Here is an 18,283-nt window from a genome sequence, read left to right as displayed (position 1 = left end):
GCATACATACATCTAATATTTGTATCATTGAAATTCCACAAGGAGAGGTAAAAGAGAGTGGGGCTGAAAAATTTTGAATATGTAATGGCTGAAGACTTTCCAAATTTGGTAAAAGACATAAATCTACAGAGTCAAGAAATGGAGTGAATCCCGAGTAGGATAAGCCCAACAACATCCATGCCAAGACACATCATAATTAAATTTCTGAAAACTAAAGACAAAAAATCTGAAAAGCAGGCAGAGAGAAATGACATGTTGCCTATAGGGCAAAACTAATTCAGATTACATTAGCCTGAAACTATGGGGCCAGAAGGAGATGGCGTAACATTTGTCAAATGCTGAAAGAATTGTCAACTGCAAATTAAATGTCCAGGGATAGTGTCTTTTAGGAGTGTAGGGGAAATAAAAGACATTCTCAGATGAAGGAAAACTAAGAGAATTTGTTGCTAGCAGAGCAACCCTTAAAGAATAGTAAATGGAAGTTCTTGAGGCAGAAACTAAATGACCAGAAGGAATCTTAGAACATCAGGAAGAAATTAAAAAAAAAAAAAAAGAAAAAGAAAATGGATACATAAAGGAGTAAATGTAATATACTATTCTTGTGTTTTTCTTTTCACGTGTTTCCTCTTGGCTTATTATTTAGCTAGATGTTTGAATCAAATTTTAATTAATTTATTTTTTCTCTCATTTTTATTGATATGAGTTTTTGAGGCCATGGATTTTCTTCTGATCATTGTTTTACATGACTTTCTTCATTCCTAATATGTAATTTTCATGATCATATTTGAAAAAAAAATTTTTGTTTCTCTTTCACTTAAGACCTGTTTTAATAGTAAGTTTGTTAATTTCCAGGAGGGAAGGACCTTTTTTTCTTCTAACTTTGTTATTAATTTCTAGTTTTATTACATCACGATGATAGAAGATTACATTTTTAGTTTGTGGACCTACTGGATGCTTTCTCTGTGACCTAATGGATGATCATTTTTTTGTGAATATTTTATGTGTGCTTGATGAAGGTGTATCCTTTATTAGCAAGACATATTTTGATAAATTTATCCATGAAATTTATTTTTAAATGTTTTGGTCTTTTATATCTTTATGTATTATTTGCCCACTGACCTCTCTTGTATTGAAAAAGTGTATTTAAGTCTTTTAATATTAGTGTGTTTCTGTTTCTCCTTGAAGATCCAGTAACTTCTGTTTTATAAGGATGGTTGCAACACATAGATATTCATACTTAATTATATTTTCTTCATGAATTGTGTCTTTTAGTGTCAAAATAATTTCCATATCTAATGCTTTTTGGTGTGAAACTTAGTGATGATAGGATTATAAGCTTTAGTTTCTTATTAGCTTTGGTACATTTTTGCCGCTGTTTCATTGTCACGTTTTTGAATCTGTTTCAGTACATCTTTGTATAGCACAGGTCAAACACTGCTTTGTGAGAATTTGAAGATTTTTATTTATGTTGTAAATGTTATATTATTTTTTGTATTTACAATTTCTCTACATATTTCATTACACATTTCTCTTTCATTTTTAACTTTCTATATTCAGGAAAGTTGTTCCCTCAATTATTGCATACTTGAAACTGTTTTTCTGTAATCTTTATACCTGAATGACTGATGGACTAGATATAAAGTTCTTGGTTCCCACTTTCTTGAGTGTCTTGAAAATGCTTCTACACTGTTTTATCGCTTTTATGTTTCTTTTAATATGCATGATGCAAGCCAAATTTTCTTGCCCTTCTAAGTTATGTGCTGAGAAGTGTTACAGACTTTTCTTCCTTTTTTAAGTTTTACTAGGCTATGTCTCGAGGTAGTTTACCATACTGGTCAATTTTCCCAATTCCTGGTGGGTCCTTTCCACATGTAAGTCCAGGTCTTTTATTTCTAGGAAGTTTTCTTAGATTGTAGTTTGAATACTAGTGTGAATTCATTGCTCAGTTTTTCTTTTTCAGGGACTCCAATTACAAACATGTTGCCTGTCTTCTGTTTCTACTACTTTCTATGATTCTTTTATTTCCTTGTTTAATCTCATTTTTATTCTTTTGTGGGTGTTGTTTTTTTTTTACTGTCTCCAGTGCCTTTTTTGAATTTTTATTTAAATCTCTGCTCCTTTAGTTACCTTGAGATTGTCTTCATTTTTCAATGGTTTCCCTCTTTTCTTCCATTTCTTTTTCTATATTTAATAAGTACTCTCAATTTTTTTCTGGTTTTGTCCATTTATGTTCTTAGTTTCAAAAAAAAATTATGTCTCTGAATGCTTATTTGAGCTTACTTAATTCAGCTTTTTTGCATTGTAGTTTTTTCTGCTTTGTAAGATTTTTATCATTCATTTGAATGGATATCAGCAGCTGAAATGTTTGACTCTCAGTTTTGTTACCTTCTTATAAAACCTCTATTATAAATCATATAGACATCTTTCATCTAATTAGTTTGTGTTCAGAGCAGGTATTTTCTAATCCAGGTACAGCCTTTTGTCAATGTAACAAAATCTGGTTTTATCAATTAGTAACTTCCTTCCTTCATCTTTCAGTGAGAGTAGTGATTGTCTTTTGTTTGGTCCTCATTTATTTTTCTGGATACTTGATTTTCCTTTCTTCCTTATTTCCTTATCCACACATTCTTCAGAGGGTTTCTCTCTTTCTTTTCCCTTCCTCTCTTTCCAGAAGTAATGTCTTTCTGAGGTGAGTTCTTATACTGAGCATTTTAAGTCCCCACTCTGTAGCTCATTCTCCAGTCTCCTGGCTTTTCTCACATGTAAGGTGGACTTTCTCTCCCTCCGGTTATTTCAGTTCATTTTAGGACTCCTCACCTCCCTCTCTCCTCTTCTGCATGATTTTGAGACTCCCCTCATTCTCTGCAAAGGCTTAGATCAGGAACTTGAGGTTTAAGTTTGCTGTATATGTTGTTTCTTTCTATTTACAGGTAATTTGAAGTTTGTACTGTTACCTGTTTTTTATATTTGTGATTGCGTTGTCCTACTTGTTGGATGAGTGTGGAGAGATTTGGATTTAGTCTGCTGTAATTTTCCTCAGGCTACCTAGAAGTCCACATCTGTGCTTTTTCTAATCAAGGTTAGCCAAAAAATAAACAAAACAACAGAAATCCCCACGTGAGTTTTAGTTTCTATTTCTCTCTTTAAAATGAAAGCTTAAGTTTTGAAATTTTCCTTTCTTGAGGAAGGACTCATAAAATTCTATTTCCAAAAGAGTGGTAGAAGAATATTTTATAATTTAATCCTATTTTTGAAAAAAGGACTTTTCTGCTAGGAAATAATATTTGGAACCAAACATATAACTCCTTTCTTCACAGAAATTGAAAATAAATAACTTGAAAAAAATTCTTTTAGAATTTGTAGAACTCTAGTGTTGTTATGTAGTTTATATCAATGTCATCTGTTTCAATTCTTTGCCTTTAAACAAAATTTTCTAAAGGAGCAACCTTTTTTTAGACCACATCACTAATATAGTTTTCCATACCATGATTAAAATTTCCCATACCACTTGTTGATATGATTGAATTTAGTAGCTGGGTAAGTTACGATTTTTAGTGTCTGACTTCTGTCTCTTTCGTTCTTTCACTTACTTTCTAGCTGATTCAAGGCTTTGCCTGGTTGTGTGGAACAATTATTCTGAAATTTCTGACATCTAAAATGTTAGGTGTTTCAGATCATGTAAGTACTTTCTAGTTAAAGCATAAAAATTCCTATGAATATGTAGCTGGATGAAAACTTTAAAACCATCTATTTTTACCTCTTTAGTTTATAGAGAGTAAGTGCCTTTTCAAGGTCCTGGAGTTAGTTATTGGCAGACTTAGTAATAAAACCCTACAGTTAAGTGATCTTTTCTACCCACTAAGAAAAAACTGTATCAATGAATGCTAACCTAGCCATCCAGAAAAAAAAAAAAAAAGAATAATATCTTAAGTAGTTATGTGTTTATATTTCATTAAAATACAAATTGGGGCACCTGGCTAGCTCAGTCAGTAGAGCATGTGACTCTTGATGTTGGGGTTGTGGGTTCAAGCCCCATGTTGCGTATGGAGATTACTTAAAAAATAAACTCCTAAACAAATAACCTCATTTATTTAAATAATAAGTTACTCATTTATTGAAAATGTTAACATATGAGCAGTCTGTACTCAGCTTTGAAATATAATAGTCAAAATCTTAATGTAGTTTTATTTATGTATAGTTAATAGACTAAAATTAAGATATGACTTGATTTTTTTTTAATTTTTTTAACGTTTATTTATTTTTGAGACAGAGAGAGACAGAACATGAACAGGGGAGGGGCAGAGAGAGAGGGAGACACAGAATCTGAAACAGGCTCCAGGCTCTGAGCTGTCAGCACAGAGCCCAACTCGGGGCTCGAACTCACGGACCGTGAGATCATGACCTGAGCCAAAGTCGGACGCTTAACCGACCAAGCCACCCAGGCGCCCCATGACTTGATATTTTTAAAGCTTTTCTTGTTATGTAAAAGGAAAGTGGTAAATGTTAAAAATCCTCTATCTTTTCATCTTCTAGAAAATATATGGACCTATCCCTCATGTGTGGTGTGTGTTTGTTTTAAAGCCAGTGTCTTACATAATAGCCCTTGTCAAAGCTTAAGTCCCTACTTAGCTAATCAGTTTAAGGGACAGAAAACAATGCAGAAACTTACTTTTGATTCTTACTTTCTGTTTGGATATGAGCATACATGAGCAAATCACACAGTAACCTACTCTGAAATGTACTTCATCTCATACTATCTAATTAGAACCCTAATGCTGAAATTTCTTCATCTTTAACAACAGATTATGGTCCTTAGTCTCTAAAAGGTCAAGTGCTATCACTCTCCAGTAGAATTGAGCTAGCATACATGTTCAAGTTAAATAAAATTTCAAAGTATATGGATTTATCTGCCATTTATTGGTAGCTCTGTATGGTGATTTATTAGGTTTATTTGTTGCTGCTGTTCTCTGGTATGTCTGATATACTCCTTTTTTCTTTTCCTTTTTATTCGGTGGGGCTATACATTTTATGGTGAACTTTATTGAGGCCTCCTAAGTCATCTATTTGTTAAGTTGGTCTATGGGTTTCTTTTCTGCCTTGCTCCACGTTGTCACCCAACTCATTACAAATCTTACACACACACACTTATCCCCCCCCTTGGTACTCTTAAGTTGCTTCGTGTGTGTGACCCTTGTGCGAAAGACTTGCAATGAAAGTGGTTTAGTTAAATTATTATTAGTCATCAGACCCAGTCAAAATTAGAAAAATGAAGTCAATTCTAAATTATCCTTGCTACTGGTAGATAGGGGGAACCATAAATAAATGAAAACCACAGATAATTATTATACTTGATATAAAATAATTTCATTTCTGTAAAATAATTTGAATTAAGGTTTACATACCAAATATTTTTTCTGGCCTTCTGAGAATGCAGTGGAAAAACAATTGTCTCACTGACAGTGGGTAATAAATAACTGAAAATAAGAATTCTACATTGAGTTTGGTTGGTGATGTTTATTTCAAAGGCCTTGGAGATCAAGTAACTAAATCAAAGTCGTGTGTGTAGTTGTTATAATTCTTATGATGAATAGCTGTTATGTTTAATGGCTTGACTGTATGCCTGAAAAATTCAAGAAACACCAAAAATTGTAATCAGTGTATGAAACTTTGTGAAAGTGACAACACATAGGAAATTTATTCATGTTTTTCACTGTGTGGTAAAAAGGGTTAATGTGAGGCTGTTTTCTTCTTGAGAAATGATTATAAAATCTCATGACTAACTACATGGTGGTTTCTGCCCAGCTATTGTTGATCTTAACTCACTCTTAATATTATCATGTCTGCTTATTTTTTCTGACCTCTTTCTGCTTTTCATTCTTTTGATATTTCTCTTTGTTTTCAGTTTTCTTCATAATTCAGTTATAATAATGTATTGTTCACTGAATTTTTTGTTTGTTTTCTTTGAGGGCCGTCCATGTACCTTGGATTTATCTGCTCTGTAGACTTAGTTAATATTACAACAAATCAGTTATTATTGACCATAATTATTAGTGTAATTTTAATTTCTTTTACTTTATTTTCTTCCCAGATTCGCCTGAGTGACCTTATAGCAGCCAGAATCTTAAGGTATACAGATTTTGATACCTTAATTTACACCTGTGCTCCTGAATTTGACTTCATGGAAAAAGCGGTATGAACGGTTTTTTTTTTTTTGTTTTTTTCCTTCTCTACAGGTATGATGGTCTTTTGCTCTTAAGTTTTCCTTTTAGTCTGAAACTCAAATTTTTTATTCAGAGACAACCAACTTTATCATTTTTTACTATAATTTTTACTAATCATAAGCATTCCTTACCTGTTTTTGTTTATGTGTAAAATGAGTAAACAGTGACCCCTATCTTAAAGAGTTCTTGATGATGGTTGAATGAGATAATCCAGGAAGAGTGCCTACCATACTATTTGATCCACAGTGAATTACTATTAGTATAGTTCAATTACTTTTAATAGTGTATGTCACTTAGAAGTATGGGACTACTCACAAAAAATAAATCTAAGTTCTTGTTTTGGTTTTTAAAAACTTTAGTTATGTTTCATTTAATACATCAAATATTATAAAAATCTTTAACAAAATGGTGCCGACAAAGATATACTATTAATCATACATTATTCTCTTATCTATCCAACCAGTCATACATTTACTCAAAAACTATTAGCACTAATTATCTGTGAGGCTGTTGGCTGCAATGAGGAAAATGGCTTGGCTTCTGCCTTCAAGAAAGTATTTAATTTAGTGACATGGTAAATCACTCTGACCACATTAATGGGTCATGAGAATTATTTAGCTGCTGTCATTTCAGTACTTATTCATATTTACAGTAAGTATGTAGGATGACTTTCTTCCTTGTTTGCTCTAGTTTTTCACCAGTGAAAATAATGGAACTTTGCAACCCAAGAAATGATAATATACGGCCTGGGGATCGGTAAACACAAAATTTAAAAATTAATATATAAATAAAGGAAAGATAAAACCAAAAGAAGGGGAAAAATAATATGTAGCTAATTTTTGTTTTAATAGTTTTTACCGTTAAAACCTTTGGTGCATTTGTATAACTTTTTATAATTTTCATTCTTGTATTAGAAGATGAAGGTTGATAAATATACATAATATTAATGGCAAAAACATTTTTACCTTTATGAAGTTTCGTTGTGACATAAGTTTTTACTCACTTAATATAAAATTTAATAAATGACTTTTGAACAATTTGCTTTATTTCAGACTCCATTGAGATACACAAAGACATTATTGCTTCCAGTTGTTATGTTGATTACTTATTTTATCTTTAAAAAGGTATATTTAAAAATTTGTTATCATTTGCTTTTGGGTTCAAGATAAGGGCTATAATAGAATTGTAGTTCGGAATTCCATCTTATCAGAATTCCATCTTATTTTTAGGATGAACCTTCCCCCATAAAACAGATTTCTTACTCAGATCTTTATCTAGTATTATATGGGTTTTAGGAAGCCTCATTAGAAAAGATATTCTTATTTATTCTTTCAAAAGAAATTTGTCAGTTACGTACTATGTACCATGAACTATATTCACATTGTCAGTCCACTGGAACAAATAAAACAGGCCTGCTTCTATCTTGGAACTTACATTCTTGGTGGGTGTGGGTGCAGGGTGGGGCATTAAGCAAATAATCACACAATAACTAAAGAATTACAATTGTTATAGGTGCTGTGAAAGGAAGATGACAGTTTGGTAGCTTTTAAACATAAAGCACATTCAAGGAAGTCTTAATCCGCTTTAAGACCTTCACAGGAGAAATTCTACACACATTCTTTAAAAAGTCATTGTGTATTCACTGTTTTCCCAACAAAAGAAAACATTATTAATGATAGAAGAAATAATATTCTAAAATACCTGTGACAGATTTTCTTGGTCTTGAAGTGGTATATCTGAAAGCCTAAAGAACCTGGGTCTTAGTTTTTTGCAATTTTGAACCATCTTTATGATACTGTTTACAAGTCGTCTTAAGTCAGTATTGTTATGCCCAGAATTCGTGATCCCAAAAGACCACCAGGGAGCCAAGTCCGATGTAAAAGCAAAAGAGCCTTTATTGGAGCTAGCTCGAGCTCAATCCCCTACCTGCACCAACGAGATACCGAGATACCGGAGAGAGAGAGAGTTTCAAAAGGACAAAGGTTTTATTGGGGCCTAGGGGCAGTTGGTGAGGTAATGGCTATGGCCTCAGCTGATTGGCTGGGGAAGGGTCCGAGTCCTGTTAGGCAGGTGAGGGGGGGGGTTACTCAAGAAGAGGAGGTGTGGTCAAGGTGAAGGACACAGAACAAGATGGAGTCTGCCGGCGTAGGCCCGCCCTTTCAAGTATGTATTTATCATAGACTTTTAAGTAGATAGCAGGAGTATCTCTCTGCCACCATACCAGGGGTGGCCCTGATCCAACTAGTTTTCTTTGTGTAAAGTCACGGTGCATACCTTGTGTGTGTGGTTGCAATTCCTACATTTTCTCATTCCTGTGTTTTCATGTAAAATGTGAACAATTTATGAGAAGCCTCTGTCTCTACCTTGATCTCTGTTGTTTCTCCCTTGACCCAGTTCCCTAGGGACCACTTGGAAAGAGGATAGAGGTAATGAGAAGGAATGGGTAAACTAGAGCAGTGTCCCCTGGGCTCTACCTAGCTCTCCACTAGCCTGTTTCCATTCCGTCATGGCAAAGGTGGTATTCTTCCAAGGCTACACTTAAAGGGGTAATGCAGGAATTAACTCTTCAGTGAGGAGATAGCTGGCATCGGAGAAGATGACAGCTAGATCTACTATTACTATTTTTTAAAATTAAGATCCAAGACTCATAAACATAGTACTGGCCCCCAGACACACCACAGCTCAAATCATGCATGTGCATTAACATGTACACACTCTCTCTCTCTCTCTCTCTCTCTCTCTCTCTCTCACACACACACACACACACACACACACACACACACACACACACACACCCATACACCCATCCGTGCAGCTTAACTCCTTTCTGCCTCCAGGTAAACCTCTCATCTTTATTTGTCCCATTGTGGTTTCTTTTTCACCTCAAGGATATTTCTGATCTAAATTTACATTTTCACTTGTGTGAAGTCACTTCTGAGAAGAAAGAAAGAAGGCATATATAGTATGATTTTTCTGTGACACTACAGAATCTTAAACTCCCCTAAGTGCATATATTCTATCAACTATACCACCAAATAGGCTTCGTGCTTGCCTAAGTGACTAGAATCTCATTTATGTCACTTGAAACATTCATCCATAAAAAATGCTCTTGAACAAATGAGAGAAGTTAAAGATTCTAAACTTAGATTTAATTTTAAATTAGAGTTCAAATTTCACTCTATTTTTTTCATTGTTTATTTCTAAGTTGTAAAGCGTATATCCTTCACAGTTTAAAATTTTAAGTTCCCCATAAGGTTTTTATCTTACTGTTTAAGTTGCATAGGATTGTAGCTAAAGCCTCCTTGGCCCAATTTAGCCCCACCTTCCCCTTCGCTCCTCCTGCTCTCCTCCCTCCCTCAGCATCTTGTGGTACATTGTCAGAGGTGCTCACTGGCCTTCCCAGTGCTCACTCGTGGCTGAGATCAGGGAAGCTGATATGCCATAATAATTTTATAATAATCTGGAGTTTCAGTGAAGCAGGAGTATGGACTGCAGTGTATGGAGTATGGAGGGAGGTGGGTAGGGGTGGGGGAGAGTTTCCCACTTTGCGTGGAAGGTTAAGATGGTCTCTGAAAGTACATGGGAGAAGCAGCCTCCTTTATGGAAACTAATACCCCACTTTCAGCCCACCTCCCTCCCAGTAAAATACAAACTTAAACTCTAGTAAAGAGTTGTCCACATGTAAGGGCTTAGAATTTTAATGTTGAAATGGACCTTAAAGATTTCTCTCAACAGCGGGGGTGCCTGGGGAGCTCAGTCGGTTAAGCGGCAGACTTTGGCTCAGGTCATGGTCTCATGGTTCATGAGTTTGAACCCTGCATTGGGCTCTTCTGCTGTAAGGAGCCCACTTTGGATCCTCTGTCCCCCTATCTCTGCCCTCCCTGTCCCTACTCCCCCACCCACCCCCTTGTGCACTCTCCCTCTCTCTCTCAAAAATGAATAAACATTTTTTTTAAAAAAGATTTACTCCAACACTCCTTTCTTTTTTTTAATAGCAGAGGAACTTAGAACGGCAAGAAAATATTTGCCTGGGGCAAAGATGGGATTAAAGTGTTTCTGAGAACTCACTTTAACAATTAAGATACTTTTTCCTTGTGGGGGTGTTTACGTTAATGAATTGGAGCATTTTAAATGTCACATAATTCCTTAGAAAAGTTTAATTTATTCTATTCACAGGCTACTCGTGATATTTTATGTGTCTTATCTGCAAACACCTATCAAAGGTAATTATAATTGTTTTTAAATCACACTGTCTTCAGTTACTAAATAACTACTGTAATATTAAATGAATGTATATTAAATCAGCATTTTGATTAAGAAAGACATGAACCAATCTTAGATGTTCTCTTAAAAGACTGAATATATTATTCTTAGAGATTTCTTTTATGTGTTTGGACTTTGTTTTGGAGATACTTATATTTGAATTAATTTAAAGTTTAAATCAAGTTAAACTTTAATATATGGCTAGAATTTAAAGTCCATAAACAGAAGTAAGCTAAAGTTTTATTTGGGCAGGTTTTTTTTGACTTTCAGAGAAAATATAATTATTTGTTTTTCTGCATAATCATGAAATAGTTTATTCTCCATTTATTGTAAAGCCATTTGCTGTATCACTTTTTTTTTTTTTTTTTTGGTGGTGGTTTTAGTGAAGTCACTAGAATTGTGGCATAAACATATGTGAGTAAAATAACTCAGATCACACATTGCTAAACATGTGTGAGTAAAATAACTCAAATCACACATTGCTACGAGACATGAGAAGTAGATTGTGAAGAAAATTTCCTTCTGAGGAATATCTTAAGTTAAATTTTATACTTATAGCTGTATCATTAAATTTGATGTATTTAATGAAATTTATTTTTAGGACAGTTTTAGATTTATGGAATATTTGTGAAGTTAGTACAGAGAGTTTCCATGAGCTCCATACCCCTGCTTATATTTTCAGTAAAGCATTTCATATGGTTGCTAGAAGAGCTAAACAGAACCCTATGTTTGAAATGGTTAAATCTTATTTGTTGAAATCCAAATCAAGGTGCTTAATAGACCCATGTTCTGGGTCTTAAATCTTAATAGACTTTGTTCTGGTCAGATAGAGACCAGGGAAATATGCCTTGATGCAGTAAAAAGAATGTTTTTAGAGCCATGGGAACTATTCACATAAAGAATATATGATGGCACCCGGGATATTTAATTGGATAATAGAGGATTGAGAAGTACTTTGTGACTGTCTTCAAATATTTGAGAGGGTACAGTGTGGAAGAGGACAGACTTGAGGGGACCAAAGGGTGGAAGATATTTAGCTCAAAGGAAGGAGGTAATTACAGTCCTGAAAGTGACAGCCTTGTGTGTGTGTATGGGCAGAGGAGTTTTTTAAATTACAAAAATAATACATGTGTACAGTAATACATTCAGATGAAATAATATTTCAAGAAAAGAGGAAATGTTTCCCTCCCTTAGAGCTACTACTCATTGGTGCTGATCACAAATGGCTTCATATGTATCATTCTAGAAAACACTTCCAAAAACACAATAGTTTTATAAAAAATAGAATCAATATTATTGTTATGTAACTTTTTATTTTTATTTAACAGCTTTATCTTGGGTATCTGCCTAGATCTTCCTCATACTTTGTAGTGGTCTCCACATTTTATTGTTCCTCATATGAACGATTACGAAGTACTTAGCTAGTCCCTCATCAGTGGGCGTTAAGATTATATTTATCTTTTTGTCATAACAACAAGTGCTAAGAGTAATGAACATTTCTGTACATATTTCTTTGCATACTTATTTTAATATTTAGAATATTTAGTATTAGAATATTTGAAATGGGACTTTTGAACCGTAATTTATAAATGTTTATAATTTGATAAATCCTGAGAACTTATGATGGGAGTGTCCATTTCTCTGTATCTCCATGAACACCAGTGTTATCAAACTGAACTTTTTCTGACAGGTAAAAAAAGAAAAAAAAAGGTGGGGGGAAGCGGGGGGCTCATTTTATTTTATCCGTCTTTACCAGGAAAGTTTTACATCTTTCAAATGTCTGGTGTATTTGTATCTCTTGACCATTTGAAAATTGATTTGTAGGGTATTTTAATTTATATTATAGACAGTAACCTTTTGCCTATTACATGTATAACATTTCTTCTAGGATATCAATTTATAGTTTATTAATGGTCTTTGCTTTATAGAAGTTTAGAATTTCTGTACAGTCACAACTATATATTTTGTGTTAATTTGTTCCTTAGAAACACCCACATCAAAATCATTAAATTACTTCCTCATATTTTCTTTCATAATGTTTATTTTTTGCCAAGTAATAAGTACATATTTAAAGTGTACAACACAATGACTTGATGTACATATATATTGCGAAGTGATCACCACAATCAAGTTGATTAATACATCTAACACCTATATCACCTCTCAGTTACCTTTTTGTATATGAGAATGCTTAAGATCCTTACTCTCAGCAAACTTTAAGTATACAATACAGTATTATTAACTATAGTCACTATTCTGTACATTCTTTCCTCGGAACTTTTTCATCTTACAACTAAAAGTTTGTATCTTTTGGGGCGCCTGGGTGGCGCAGTCGGTTAAGCGTCCGACTTCAGCCAGGTCACGATCTCGCGGTCCGGGAGTTCGAGCCCCGCGTCGGGCTCTGGGCTGATGGCTCAGAGCCTGGAGCCTGTTTCCGATTCTGTGTCTCCTTCTCTCTCTGCCCCTCCCCCGTTCATGCTCTGTCTCTCTCTGTCCCAAAAATAAATAAATGTTGAAAAAAAAAAATTAAAAAAAAAAAAAAGTTTGTATCTTTTGATGAACATCACCCGCGTCAGCCCCCACCCCACAGCCTCTGGCAACCACCATTCTATTCTGTTTCTGAATTTACTTTTTTTTTCTTTTTTAGACTCCACGTATATGTGATACCATAAAGGATTTGTCTTTCTTTAACCTATGTCACCTAGCTTAATGCCCTCCTGGTTCATCCATGTTGTCATAAATGGCAGAATTCCCCTTTTTTTTTAAGACTGAATAATATTCCCTTGCTTATATATACCACATATTCTTTATCCATGTGTTCAGTGACAGACACTTCAGCTGCTTCTATATCTTGGCTATTATGAATAATGCTGCCATGAACATGGAAGTGCAGATATCTCTTCAAAATATGGATTTTGATTCCTTTGGATATGTTCCCAGGGGTAGGATGGTTGGATCGTATGTCAGTTCTCTTTTCAGTTTTTTGAGGAGCCTCCAATACCACTTTCCATAATGACTGTACCAATTTACATTCCCACCAACTGTACACAGGGTTTCCCTTTTCTCTGTGTCCTCATCAACACGTATCTTTTGTCTTTGATTATAGCCATTCCCATAGTAGTGAGGTGATATCTCGTTGTGGTTCGGAATTGTATTTCCTGGATGATTAATGAAATTGAGCACATTTGCATTTTTCCTGTTCTCCTTCAGAAAAAAATGTCTCTTCAGGTCTTTTGCCCATGTTTAAATCAGATTATTTATTTATTTATCGCCATTGGGTTGTATGAGTTCCTTATTTACTTCAGCTATTAACTCCTTATCAGATACACAGTTTGCAAATATTTTCACCCCTTTCATAGGTTGCCTTTTCATTTTGTTGATGGTTTCCTTTGCTGTGCAGAAACATTTTAGTTGATGTGGTCCCACTGGTTTATTTTTGCTTTTGTTGATGGTGCTTTTGGTGTCAGACTCAAAAAATCATTGTGAAGATCGATGTCAAGGAGGTTTTTCCCTGTTTTTTCTCATAGGAGTTTTATGGTTTGAAGTATTACATTTAAGCTTTTCATCCATTTCAACTTAATTTTTGTGAGTGGTACAAAATAGGAGTTTAATTTCATTCTTTTACATGTGAATATCCAGTTTTCTAAGCATCATTTATTGAAGACACTATCCTTTTCCCATTGTGTGTTAGTGCCCTTATCAAAGATAAATTGACCATATACACATAAGTTTATTTGGGGACTCTATATTCTGTTTCATTGGTCCATGTATCCACTTTTATGCCTGTACCATACTGTTTTGATTACTATACTTTTGTGATATAGTTTGAAGTGAATAACTATAATACCTGCAGCTTCATTCTGCTTTCCCAAGATTATCTTGGAAATTCAGGGTCTTGTGTTGTTCCATATGAAATTTGGGATCATTCTTTCTGTATCTGTGAAAAATGTCCTTGGAATTTTGATTGGGATTGCTTTGAATCTGTAGATTGCTTTGGGTAGTATGGATATTTTAACATTAATTCTTCCAAACCAAGAACATAGGATATCTTTCTATTTGTGTAGTCTTCAGTTTCTTTCATCAGTGTCTTACAGTCGTCGGTGTAGAGGTCTCTCCTTGGTGAAATGTACTCCTTCTTAAGTGCTTTATTGTTTTTGATGCTATTATAAATGAGATTGCTTTCTAAATTACCCGTTCAGATAGCTCACTGTGATTGTGTGGAAATGCAACTGATTTTTATATATTAACTTTGTATTCCACAAATTTACTGAATTCATTTATTAGTTTTAACAGTTTTTTGGTGGGGTCTTTAGGGTTTTCTGTACGTAAGATCACATCATCTGCAAACAGTTTTACTTCTCCCTTTCTTATTTCTTTTATTTATTTTTCTTGCCTAATTGCCCTGGTTAGGACTTCCAATACAGTGCTGGAGGGAAATAGAGTGGGCACCTGTGTCTTGTTCCTCATCTTCGTGGGAAAGTTTTTGAGGTTTTCAACATTGAGTATGAAGTTAGCTGTGTGCCTTTATTGTGTTGAGGTACATTCCTTTGGTACCTAATTTGTTGAGAATTTTTATCATGGAGGGGTTTCGAATTTTGTCAAATGCTTTTTCTGTGTCTGTTGAGATAATCAGATGGTTTTTATTCTTCATTCTCTTAAAGTGGCACATCAAATTTATTGATTTGTATGTATTGTACTATCCTAGCATTGCAAAGATAAATCCCACCTACTCATGGTGTGTGGTCCTTTTAATATGATGTTGAAATAGGTTTCTGGTATTTGTTGAAGTTTTTTGCATCTATGTTCATCAGGGATATTGGCCTACAATATTCTTTTCTTTTATCATCCTTGTCTTGCTTCAGTATGAGGGTAATGCCAGCCTTATAAAATGAGATTGGGAGTGTTCCTTCCTCTTAAATTTGTTGGAAGAATTTGAGAAGGATTAAATAAGGATTAATCCTTATTTAAATGTTTGGTAGAATTCTCCAGTGTAGCCATCTGGCCCTCCACTTCTTTTTGTGGGGAGATTTTTGGTTACTTATTCAGTCTTCTTACTAGTTTTAAGTCTATTCAGATTTTCTATTGCTTTGTAATTCAGTCTTTGTAGGTTGTATATTTCTAGGAATATGTTTCTTTGAGATGTCCAATTTGTCAGTGTATAGTTGTTCATAGTAGTCTCTTATGATCCTTTGTATTTTTGTGGTATCAATTTTAATGTCCCCACTTTCATTTGTGATTTTATTTATTTAAATCTTCTGTTTTTTTCTTAGGCTTACTAAAGGCTTATTAATTTTGTTTATCTTTTCAAAAAAACTAGCTCTTAGTTTTATTGATGTTTTCTATTGTTTCTTGTCTCTTATTTCATTTATTTCTATTATGATCTTTGTTATTTCTTTCCTTTCGGTAATTTTGGGCTTCATTTGTTCTTCTACTTCCTTGAGGTATATAATTGTTTATTTGAAATATTTTTTTCTTAATATAGGCATTTACCAGGATAAGCTCCCCTCTTAGAACTGCTTTTGCTTCATTCCATGTTTTGGTATGTTGTGTTTTTATTTCATTTGTTTCAAGATATTTTTTATTTTCTTTTGATTTCTTCTTTGATCCATCGATTGTTCAGGATTAGGTTGTTTAATTTCCGTGTATTTATGAATTTTCTTTCTTTCCTACTATTACTGATTTTCTAATGTCATACTATTGTGGTCAGAAAAGATACTTGTTATGATTTTAGTCTTCTTAAATTTATTGACCTATTTTGTGACCTAACATAGGATCTATCCTAGAGAATGTTCTGTGTGCATCTGAGGAGAATGTGTATTCTACTGCTGTTGATGAAATGCTCTGTATATATTTGTTAGGTCCATTTGGTCTAAAGTGTAGTTCAAGTCCAATATTTACTCACTGATTTTCTGTCTGGATGATCCATCCATTGTTGAAATTGGTATTGAAATCCTCTACTGTTTTGCTTTCTCATTCTCCTCTCTGATCTATTTATATTTGCTTAATTTATGTAGGTGTTTTGATGTTGGATGCATATAGATTTATAGATATAGATGTATAGATGTATATATACATATGTATAGATATATATATCACATATATATGTATATATACAGGCATATATATATACACACATATATATGTATGCATATATATATGATGCTTATGTAGTATGCATATGTATGTATGATATGTATGCATATATATATTATAAATAATATATATTTCCTGCTTTCTTTTTATTTCCATCTGAGTGGAATATCTTTTCTCATCCCTTCACTTTCACTTTATGTGTGTCCATAAAGCTAAAATGAGTTTCTTTTTTAAAAAATTTTTTATTTAAATTATCTGTACACCTCATGTGGGACTTGAACTCACAACCCCAAGATCAAGAATCACATGCTCTTACAACCATTTTACATATATACATCTACATCTATAAATCTATATGCATCCAACATCAAAACACCTAAATAAATTAAATTATGTATAATTTGTTTAGCCACTCTCTTTGGGTTGGAGAATTAAATTCATTTACATTTAAAATAATTGTTGATAGATAAGGACTTGTTTTGCCACCTAGATGCTTTCTGTTTCATAGTTCCTTTCTTCTTCTCATGCTGTCTTCCTTTTCCATACTGGTATGCTTTGTTTCCTTTCTCTTAATCTTTTGTGTATCTACTGTAGTTGTTTGCTTTATGGTTCTCATGAGGCTTATTACATAATACATCTTGTAAGTGTCTCTTTTAAGCCAATAAAAACTTAACTTCAATCACATACAAAATCTCAGCTTTTTTCTTTCACTTCCCCTTTTTATCCTTTTGATGTCACAATTTAGATCTTTCTGTGTGGTATCCATTAACAAATTATTACGGCTCTATTTATTTTTAAATACTTTTGTCTTTTTACCTTTATGCTAGAGTTAAGCGATTATATACCACTATTACAACATTAGAGTATTCCTAATTTGTGTAGTTAACTTTACGGTGAGTTTCATATTTTCATATATGTTTAGGTTACTAATTAGCATTCTTTCATTGTGGCATAAATAACTTCCTTTAGCATTTTTTTAAGGCAAGTCTAGTGGTGATGAACTCACTCAGCTTTTGTTTGTCTGAGAAAGTTATTTCATTTTATCTGAGGGATAGCATTGCTGGGTAAAGTATTCTTAGTTGGCAGATTTTTTTTAGATTTCTTATTTTTGAGAGAGAGGGAGGGGGAGAAAGAGAATTCTAAGCAGACTCTGCGCCAGCAGCAGAGAACCCAGCATGGGCTCGGTCTCACCATGAGATCGTGACCTGAGCTGAAATCAAGTCAGGCGCTTAACCACCTGAGCCACCCAGATGCCCTGCTTTGTTAGCAGATTTTTTAGTGTGAGCATTTTGAATATAACATCTTATCCTCTCCTGACCTGCAAGGTTTCTGCTGAGAAATCTGCTAATGGCCTTAGGGGGGTTCCCTTTTATGAGATAATTACTGCTTTGACAGTTTATTCTTTGTCTTTCGTTTTGACAATTTCATCATGATGGGTCTAGTGAATTTGGGGGGGGGGGGGGGGTAATTTGTATTGGTACCTGGAGCCTCATGTGCTTGGATATCTAGATCTCTCCAGATTTGGCAAGTTTTCAGCTGATCTTTATTTTTTTTTTTAATTTTTTTTTAACGTTTATTTATTTTTTGAGACAGAGAGAGACAGAGCATGAACGGGGGAGGGTCAGAGAGAGGGAGACACAGAATCTGAAACAGGCTCCAGGCTCTGAGCTGTCAGCACAGAGCCCGACGCGGGGCTCGAACTCACG

At 34.1% G+C, this 18,283-nt stretch overlaps 1 protein-coding gene across 1 annotated transcript in view; it reads left to right on the top strand.

The window, feature by feature from the left end:
- DPY19L2 (dpy-19 like 2) overlaps positions 1-18,283 on the top strand; it is a 95,481-nt gene that overhangs the window by 55,445 nt on the left and 21,753 nt on the right. Inside the window, exons 13-16 of the mRNA XM_030295318.1 lie at positions 3,598-3,678; positions 6,089-6,190; positions 7,274-7,345; positions 10,398-10,444. Of these exons, the coding sequence (XP_030151178.1) occupies positions 3,598-3,678; positions 6,089-6,190; positions 7,274-7,345; positions 10,398-10,444 (302 nt within the window). The remainder of the gene's footprint in view (positions 1-3,597; positions 3,679-6,088; positions 6,191-7,273; positions 7,346-10,397; positions 10,445-18,283) is intronic.

The sequence above is a fragment of the Lynx canadensis genome, chromosome A2, assembly GCF_007474595.2.
Source record: "Lynx canadensis isolate LIC74 chromosome A2, mLynCan4.pri.v2, whole genome shotgun sequence".
Lineage (NCBI taxonomy): Eukaryota > Metazoa > Chordata > Mammalia > Carnivora > Felidae > Lynx > Lynx canadensis.
This window is presented reverse-complemented; position numbering and strand designations above follow the sequence as displayed.